Genomic DNA, 9914 nt, shown 5'->3' on the forward strand with positions numbered 1-9914 from the left:
AAATACAGGGGGGCTAGTCACACGAAGTTCCCACTTTTGGGGCCTGGACACATTTTTCCCAAAAAATTTTCTCCATCGTTATTGTTCTCTTCAATGAAAAGCAGGGTAACAGTTTTCATTTATTATGAAAGAAAAATAAAAGTAAAACTTGAAACGCAGGCTAACAAATTGTGGTATTAGGTGGTGCGTCTAAGGCAGGAACGAAATATTAAGCCCAATACCATTCTAGTTTAGGCCCAAATTAGACTTTCAGCTAAGAGATTTTAAGTCCCAAGGCCCAAATGAATTGAGTTAGTACTCGCCCAACTTAGTGCATAGATCGCACTGCGCATGCTGGAAAAAGTATTTGCCTTCGTCCCAGAAAAAAATCCCGCCCAATTCTTGGCCCACTTCGAACGAATTAAAATTTCGGATTAATTTCATTAAAAACCCTCTGAACTTGTGAGTGGTTTTTCACCTAACCCTTTTGAACTTTGTTCATCTTACACACCACCCTGAACTTTCGGGTATCTTAAAAAAATACGCTGAATTTTGGACATTTTTAACTAGATGTCCTACATGTAATTTGAGTTTTCTAGGGAGAAAAACAAATTCAAAATTTAGGGAAGGGAAGACATTACCTATAGATGATAAATAATGAATTTTATCTTTTTTTCCTCTTAAAGACATTTAATTACTTTTAAACTATAGATAGAGTGTTTGGCAAAGGAGAACTTTTTTCAAAAAGACCATTTTTGGAAAAGAAATATTAGCAAAATCGACATTTTTAAAAAATAGTTAGCAAAAGCTATCTCTTTTTGGCCATGTCATCTCTGTTGGCAAAAAAGAGATCGATCTTGTAAATAATTAACTTTAAAATACACGAGACTAGTTTTCCCATGTAATTTTGTGGTTGCTAGTTATGATTAATCTGAGATGGTCGGTATTCCTGTGTACTTTGTGCTGAAATGATTACTATTTAATTAATAAGAACTAACTACAGCAGACTACTAGTTTCGTATATTTTAAAGTTGATATTTTACAAAATCGTTCAATCTGACCAAAAAGAGGTTGATTTTGGTAATATTTCCACAAAAGTGTCAATTTTGCTAATTATTCGTTTAAAAATGTATTTTTTTTAAAAAAAAAATTCTCCTTTAGTAAATGTTTAAGTTCAAGGAAATTTTGCAGGACACCCTTGAGTTTATTATGCCAGATGAATAAAATTCAAGAGGATTATGTGAAAAACCCTAGGGTTATATGAAATTAAGCCTAAATTTTCTTTCAAGCCTCAAGCATAAGCTGGTTTTTTGTTATTTATTTTTATTCTTAATAGTGTAAGTGGGTTTGGCCTCATGGGCCAAGTTGTTACCCGACCCATTATAGAACTCAACCCGTTTTGTTGGAAATATCTCATGTTCTGGGATTTCTTCCGTTGGAGAGAATGGGTCTTATGGAGAGTTCGGATTTAGAAAGATAATGGGCAGATTTTTGGGGACGCAGGTGGAGAAAAAACGCCCATAAATAGAGATGAGTTCTTCTCATCTGAAAATAACAATCTCCATCGGAATCCCAAAAACAATCGCTCTCTCATTCCTTCACTAGTATGAGAGCCTCCGATCTTCCCCTTTTCTATTAAAATTCATTCTGATTCTTCCCAACAACCGAAGACCCCAAAGCCCCAAGTCTTCACGATTCTTCCCACTTCCAGATCCCGCACCTCCTTCTCCTCAGAGCTCCCTAAGAAACAAAGCGGCAGCGAGCCTCCGACGATCTTTTTGACCGACACGTCGCTCACCAGGGCCCGAAACTCTAGCCGTTCCCATACCCTAGCTGGGACCAACGCCGGATGTCCTACTCCATCGACGACGTCACTTGTCGCAGATCCAACATCACTAGCGTTAGCCTCCACGACTCGGCTCCGTACCTTTCACATTTACTTGATCTCAACAGGTTTTCTTTAATTGATTATATATACGTTGTTTTCAGTGTGCAAGTTTAATTTTTTATTTGATAGTCTACAACAAGTTAGGGTATTTGATCTTACTTGACGCCACTACTCATTGTTCTTTTGTTTTGATTGAGTGTGCAAACCTTTTTCGTTTACCTTGCCCCTAGCCAATAATTCAAGTTTTATTTTTTTTAACAATAGAAAGTTGTGATCTTAATTGACTTCTAGTAATACTGAGATTTAATCAGCTACACAAATTGACATGTTTTCTCTTTAGCGATCATCAATTGGAATTTGTTGCATGATAGTTAGGATTTTTTTGATCCATTTGAGTTTCTTCTATAATATACTCTTTGTTTGTAAACTATTTGACAGCATTAGATTTGTGTGATTAATTTTTTTAATTATTGTTGTGCTTAAGTTCTGTATTTTTTAGATAAAACATTATTAAAAAAATTCATTTATAATTTAGCATCAATTACTATTTTTAATTAGTTAGTTTTTGAATCAATTACTGTTTTGAATTATTAAAACATTATTTTTTTATAGTTGTTTAAGCATATATTAGTTTTATTTTTTTGCAACCTAAATCAATTTTGTTTGAAATATCATACGGCTTTATTATCGACATGGCTAGTAAGTTTATTGCATCTGAACTGGCAAAGATAGAACGTCTTAATGGTTCCAACTATGCAGAGGCGTAGCTACGTTGAACTTGCCCTGGGCAGCTGTCCAGGGCAAGAAAATGATTTTTTTTATATGTTTAATTTTTAAATTTTTTTGGCCACGTATATCAGCCGATTCAGCCCCACCCCTTTTATTTCTCCCGACTCCCCCAAATCCCAATATTTCGAAACGAAGCGAGCAGGGAATAGAAAAAGGGCTGGCCAAAAAAAAGCTAGGGCTTCGACTAGCCTTCGACGATCGCAAATCCCAAAGCTCTCCGAGACTCCGACGACCGCCCCCAGTCTCCGAGACTCCGACGACCGCCCCCAGTCGCCTCCCAGAGCAAGCCCTCGACCAGTCAACCGTTCGACGCCGATCCCAAGCTCTCCGACGAGTGACGATGACCGTCCTGAGTCCACGACCAAATCCTCGTCGGAACCGACCTCGGACCTCCTCCTCGCCTCACAGACTCAACATTGAGAAGACGTTCTTGCAAGCCATTTGTGCGGGGGACTATGGGGTAAAATTTTGGTAAGCCATTTTCGGTTAATTCAATCTAAGCTCAAGCTATATATTAAAAAAATATTTTTCCAGGATCATGTGAATGATATTGACATTGTTTATATAGAGTATGCAAGGTAGATGTTTCAACAATACTGGTTGAAGAAGTTTGATGCCCTGGATTGCACAACGTTTTAGGCTTGACCTCGACTGGTACGCCCTCCTCCAGCTCCCTCACCCTCATGTTAGTTCTATGACGCTTCCTGTTAGTTCTGTGGTGTTTCCTGTTAGTTCTGTCTTCTTTTTAGTTAGTTCTGTATCTGTTAATTCTGTTTATGCCTGTTAGTTCTCTCTCTGTTAGTTCTGTTAATTATTTTAGTTTATAGAATAGAATTGTTAGTTCTGTTATTTTGGAATCATATCATGGATGAAAATTATGAAATAGAATTGTTAGTTCTATTTTGTGCCTGTTAGTTCTCTCTCTGTTAGTTCTGTTAATTATTTTAGTTTATAGACTAAGATGTTATCTAGGTAGTCATTAGCAATTTCAATATCCTATATCATAATCTTTTAATGTGCTTCTTAATGCATGCAATCTTTTAATATCCTAATCACAATCTATTTAATTTTGAAGCTAAAATGTCTGGAAAGGGAATGAAAACTTTATTTTCATTTTATTCCAAAAAAGACATTACTGGAGCCTCAATCGAGGCACCGTTCACTTATACTTGATCATAAGGGATTGCTTGTACAGAATATAAGAGGACAAGGTTATGATGGAGCTAGCAATATGCGAGGTGCATGGAGTGGGCTAAAAAGTTTATTTTTGCAAGAATGTCCATATGCATACTATGTTCATTGCTTTGCCCACCGCTTACAACTTGCATTAGTTGCAGCATCAGGCGAATTATCTGGCATTGAGTTATTCTTTCAGATGTTGAATTGCATTGTGAATTTGGTTCGTGTTTCTCCTAAGCGGAATCAACAACTAAGAGCTGCACAAAGGGAAGAAGTTGAAAATTTGATGGAAAGAGGTGAATTACAAACAAGTACTGGAGGTAATCAGCAGACTACTTTGAGACGACCTGCTTCTACTCGTTGGGGCTCACACTATTCTTCTGCTTGTAGTTTGCTTGGTTTGTATAAACCCGTGTGGAAAGTTCTTGGTATTATAAAGGCAGATGGGTTGAATAGAAAAATCCGTGCAGAAGCTAGTGGTGGGTTTTGAATAGAAAAATCCGTGCAGAAGCTAGTGGTGGGTTTACTACAATGGGTTCATTTGACTTTGTTTTTACCTTACACTTAATGGTTGAAATAATGGGAGTAACAGAAGTACTTTGTCAATCATTGCAAAGAAAAGATCAAGATATTTTAACTGGTATGGATTCTATATCTATCACAAAAACTCTTCTCTGTGACTTGAAAGGTGATGACAAATGGCAAAATTTTCTACAGTCTGTAGTATCCTTTTGTATGAAACATGAAATTGATATACCCGATATGAGTTCTCGTTATGTGAAGGGCACAGGTCGTTCTTGTCAGCAGAGTGATGAAATTATAATTGAGTGAAATGGAGATTAATTATTAGCTGAGGCATCAATTATAACATTATGAGCATGATATGCGGTGTGATCCTGATTTTCAAAATATTACTACACTCTCAGGATTATGCCAAAAGTTGGTAAGTAAAGGAAAATCCAGAAGGTATCCTCTTATTGATAGGTTGATTCGGCTCGTGTTGACTCTTCCTGTTTCGACTGCAAGCACAGAACGAGCATTTTCAGCAATGAAACTCATAAAAACATCATTGCGCAACAAGATGGGTGATGAAATGCTTGCTAATAACATGATACTTTATATTGAAAAAGAAATTACTTCCAGCCTCGACACAGAAGAAATAGTAGAGGAGTTTGATTCACGACATACTCGTAGAGCTCGACTTAGATAGATACTTTTGTTTAATTTTTGTATCTCATATTTTGAATGTGTATGATACAACTTTGTCTTTTTTATCAATATCTAATCAAAGCACTCTTAGTTTGTTTAATTTTTTTTGCTTTGGAGAATTTTCGCCCAGGGCAAACAAAATTCCTGGCTACGCCACTGCAACTATGATATGTGGCACAGGAAGATTAAGTACGGACTTATCCATGACAATCTAGATAGTGTCCTAGATGTTTCAGCACTAACTCTTGGTGACAATCCCACTAACGCTCAGAAAAAGGAGCTTGATCAGTGGCAATTTAAGGACAATAAGGCTAAAAGCCTAATGTTAATGTTCATGGAAGATAGTTTAATCAAAATTTTTGAAAACTATAATACGGATAAGGAAATGTGGCTTGCAGTTAAAGAGAAGTATGAAACTACCTCTGAGGTGAACATTAAGCTCTTGATGCATAGATTTAATTCAAGCCGTATGCAAGAAGGTGAAGATGTTACCGAACATGTGAACAAGATGATTGTTATGGCTAAGGACCTAACTTTAGCAGGATCTGAAATTCCTAAGAAATTACAGGTGGCAACTATTTTATGGCTGCCACAACCCTTAGGCTTAATGGAACCATTAAATGTATTATTGACTTGCCAGCCCAGTTAGCAATGGAACATGATTTACTAGCTAGGAGAAAATATTCAAATGTGAACATTGTGTAGCAAGAAGAAGCAAATGCAGCTCATTATCGCAAGGCACAAGGAACTCATCAGTTTGGACATGTCAAACCTTCCTTCAAAGGACCTGACCAGCAATATGCTCGCGGTAAGAAAGGACCTCCTGGATCATGCTATATCTGTAGAAAGTTCGACCACTTCAAAGCCAACTGTCCATAGGTGAAGAACAAGGGAGGTCCCAAATGCCCAGAACAAGGAGGATCCGATAAGCGGGAGTTCATCGGCGTCATTGAGTGCAATGCTGCAACTACTGACGCTGGTGGCTGGTGGATTGATTCGGGAGCTACCCGACATATTGCAAAGACGAAGGAAGGGATATGCGACTTCAAGGAGCTGAAGAAGGGAGATCAAAGGATTTACATGGGGAACAATACCTACCTAGATGTTGAAGGTATTGGTTCATACAGATTGGATCTTAGGGACAGCATCATGGTTCTCAAGGAAGTGTTTTATGCACCTGCCATAAGACGTAATCTGATCTCCGTCCCAGCTCTCCTGAAGAAAGGCCTTGAAGTTAGGTTTTACAACAATAAGACGTAATCTGATCTCCGTCCCAGCTCTCCTGAAGAAAGGCCTTGAAGTTAGGTTTTACAACAATAGGGTCTCTATTGGGAAAGACAAGAAAGTGTTTGCTATGGGCAAGTTTGTACCCGAACATGATTTGTTCTGTCTTTCTGTTGTAAAACCTGAAATTTGCAATAAGAATTCTGATTTGCTTTATTCCTCGTGTTTTTTATCTGATTTTGATCTATGGCATATGAGACTAGGACACCCTGGTAATAGAACTATGGCATATGAGACTAGGACACCCTGGTAATAGAAAGATAGATCAGATAATTAAAATGGATTTGTTACAAAATCTGACAGGTGTAAGGATATTACCCTGTGAACACTGCTTAACAGGGAAAATGACTAGAAAGTCATTTTCTGAAGGTCAGAGGGCAAGTGAACTTTTAGAGTTAGTTCATTCTGACATTTGTGGTCCGTTAAGTGTAAAGACACGTGGTAATAAAGAATATTTTATAACTTTCATAAATGATTATTCCAAGTATACTTTTATGTATCTTTTAAACAAAAAATCAGAAGCATTTGAATGTTTTAAAAGATACAAGACAGAAGTAGAAATAAAACTTAGAAGATATATTAAGGTGTTAAGAACTGATAGAGGTGGAGAATTCAATTCAAAGGAATTTGAAAACTATTGCATTCGTTATGGCATTAAACGACATACCACTATGCCTTACACGCCACAACAGAATGGTGTGGCTAAAAGGAAAAATAGAACATTGATGAATGCAGTGAGATGTATGCTGTCACATTCTGGTCTCTCCAAGGATTTTTGGGAGAAGCAATATTGACTATGAATTATATTTTGAATAAGATTCCCACAAAATCAGTCGAGTCAACACCGTATGAGATTTGGAATGGACACAAACCTGAATTAAGTCACTTAAGAAAATATGGTTGTGTTGTACATGTTCTCATTCCATATCAAGTTAGAGATAAGCTGGATCTCAAAATCTTAAAGTGTAGATTTATAGGCTATTCTGAAAAGTCTAAAGGATATAGATTCTTCCATGAAGAGAAAGGGGTCATTGAAAGTAGAGATGCTACTTTTCTAGAAAATCTAGAGGAAAAGGAACAAGTTCAAGAGGCAGTACAACCTCTGCTAGATTTAGATGATGTTCCAAACGATGACCTGGACATAGTGGATGAAGTAAATCATCCAATAATGAAAGATGAGCCCTTAAATGAGAATATGCCTATGGTAAATCAACCAGCTGAACCTCATGGATGGATGATTATTATCTGTATTCATGCGAACTATCATGTTTCTCGGTAGACATTGACATAGATGAGCAAGCTGATCCCTTGAATTATGTGAATGCTATGAGCACACATGAATCAGAATAATGGCTGGAAGCCATGAAAAGGGAGATTGACTCAATAGAGAGAAACAATGTATGGGAGCTATGTGACTTACCATTGACATAGATGAGCAAGCTGATCCCTTGAATTATGTGGATGCTATGAACACACATGAATCGGAACAATGGCTGGAAGCCATGAAAAGGGAGCTTGACTCAATAGAGAGAAACAATGTATGGGAGCTATGTGACTTACCAGAAGATAGGAAGTCCATAGGATGTAAATAGGTGTTAAAGAAGAAATATCAGGTTGATGGGTCTATTGATACATTTAAAGCCCGTTTAGTTGCTAAAGGTTTTACTCAGAAGGCAAGTATAGATTATCAGGAGACTTACTCTCCGGTGGCTAAGTTTGCTTCTATAAGAATTATCTTAGCAATTGTTGCACATCTTGACTTGGAGCTTTTCCAAATGGATGTCAAGACTGCATTCCTCAACGGAGAGTTGAAGGAAGTAATATATATGAATCAACCTGAGGGATTCCAGGTTGAAGGACAAGAAAACAAAGTATATAAATTAAAGAAATCTTTATATGGTTTAAAACAATCATCTAGACAGCGGTATCTCAAATTTCACAATACTGTTATCCAACTTGGTTTTGTTGCAAATAAATTGGATAACTGTGTATATGTCTTGAAGAGTGGCAGCAGTTTTACAATATTATCCTTGTATGTGGATGATATTTTGCTGGCTGGAAATGACATAGAAGTGCTGAACAGAATCAAGTCAGCACTTAGTAGTGAATTTGAGATGAAGGACATGGGAGATGCATCCTATGTTCTTGGTATACAGATCCTTAGGGATAGAAAGTCTAGAATGTTAAGTTTAAACCAAGAAAGATATTTTCATACAATACTTAGAAGGTTTGGAATGCAGAATTGTAATCCTGCGCCAACACCTTTGGTTATGGGAAAGCGGTTGTGTAAAGAACAATGTCCTGGAGAAGGGCAGAAACCGCTTAGTGTCCCGTATGCACAAGCTGTTGGAAGCCTGATGTATGCAATGTTGTGTACTAGACCAGACCTGGCATATCCGGTGAGTTTAGTTAGTAGATATCAAAGTAATCCTGGTCCAGCACATTGGGAGGTTGTTAAGAGGATTTTGAAGTACCTGAAAGGTACTGTGCACCATAAGTTAGTTTATCAAGCAGATTCGCTTGAGGTTCTTGGTTACTCTGATGCTGATTTCGGAGGAGACAAAGATGACGGAAAGTCCACTTCTGGACATTTGTTCATTTTTGGTGGTGTAACTATTTCTTGGGGTAGTAAGAAACATGAATGTGTGGCAAGATACACACAAGAAACTGAGTACATAGCCTGTAGTATGGTCACTACTCATGCAGTCTAGATAAGACGGTTCCTAAAGAACTTGGATCTCAATTTGGTGGATGGACCAATTGAGATATACTGTGATAATCAAGCAGCCATCAGCTTGATCAACAGTGGTGCAAACAGTTCTAAAGGAAAACATATTGAGATACAATATCATTATATTCGTGATATTGTGGAAAAAGAAGAAGTCAGTATTACTTATATTCCTACTAGTGACATGATTGCTGATCCCTTGACGAAGGGTATCCCAGCAGGTACATTCATCAAACATGTTAGTTTGATGGGACTTAGAAATGTCTAAGTCAAGGAAACTTTCATGAAAAATGAAAGGAGACGATCATGGATAATGGTTGTACTCGGCTTATTCACGTAGAGTGAAAATATGCATATATCTCACGGATAGTGGGAGTATGAAATTACATCTTGAGTCACATCTCACGGATAGTGGGAGTGTATGCTCAGAAAGTATTTGGCCATTTCGGCCAAGTGGGAGATGTAAGTGGGTTTGGCCTCATGGGCCAAATAGTTACCCAACCCGTTAAGAACTCGATACGTTTGTTGGGAGAATCTCACAATCTGTGGGATTTCTTTCAGTTGCAGAACGAGTCTCACGTAAAGCAACGTGCGTGAGGAAAATCGGGAGGCAAATCAGGGCGGTTACCTGGGGACGGAGGGGGGATAGAACGCCCATAAATACAGAAAGAGTTCATCTTCTTCAGAAACAACAAGAGAAAATCTCCACCGGAGTCCCCAATAGCAATTCCTCTCTCGTTTCTTCACAAATTAGACAGTTGATGGAAAACTTGTGAGAGATTGATATTTTATGAGTGAATCTTTGTATTGGTACCCAGCCTATGTGCATTTTTCAGATAGTAATGAAAATTTTTCAGT

General features: G+C 37.7%; 1 protein-coding gene across 1 annotated transcript; it reads left to right on the plus strand.

Annotated features, from left to right (window-relative positions):
• Positions 2560-4666, plus strand: LOC109838580 (zinc finger MYM-type protein 1-like). The gene is made up of 4 exons (XM_020407015.1): positions 2560-2630; positions 3296-3383; positions 3852-4314; positions 4353-4666. The coding sequence occupies exons 1-4, from the start codon at positions 2560-2562 to the stop codon at positions 4664-4666; spliced, it is 936 nt and encodes a 311-aa protein (XP_020262604.1).

Source organism: Asparagus officinalis, chromosome 4 (assembly GCF_001876935.1).
Source record: "Asparagus officinalis chromosome 4, Aspof.V1, whole genome shotgun sequence".
Taxonomy (NCBI): domain Eukaryota; kingdom Viridiplantae; phylum Streptophyta; class Magnoliopsida; order Asparagales; family Asparagaceae; genus Asparagus; species Asparagus officinalis.

Bases quoted from the DNA above. Each gene is read 5' to 3' on its own strand.
- LOC109838580 (XM_020407015.1), top strand. From the start codon at position 2,560: ATGGCTAGTAAGTTTATTGCATCTGAACTGGCAAAGATAGAACGTCTT. The intron at 3,384-3,851 runs GTTAGTTCTGTC...TTGCTTGTACAG, and splicing joins TTAGTTCTGTGGTGTTTCCT to AATATAAGAGGACAAGGTTA. The intron at 4,315-4,352 runs GTGGGTTTTGAA...CAGAAGCTAGTG, and splicing joins AATCCGTGCAGAAGCTAGTG to GTGGGTTTACTACAATGGGT.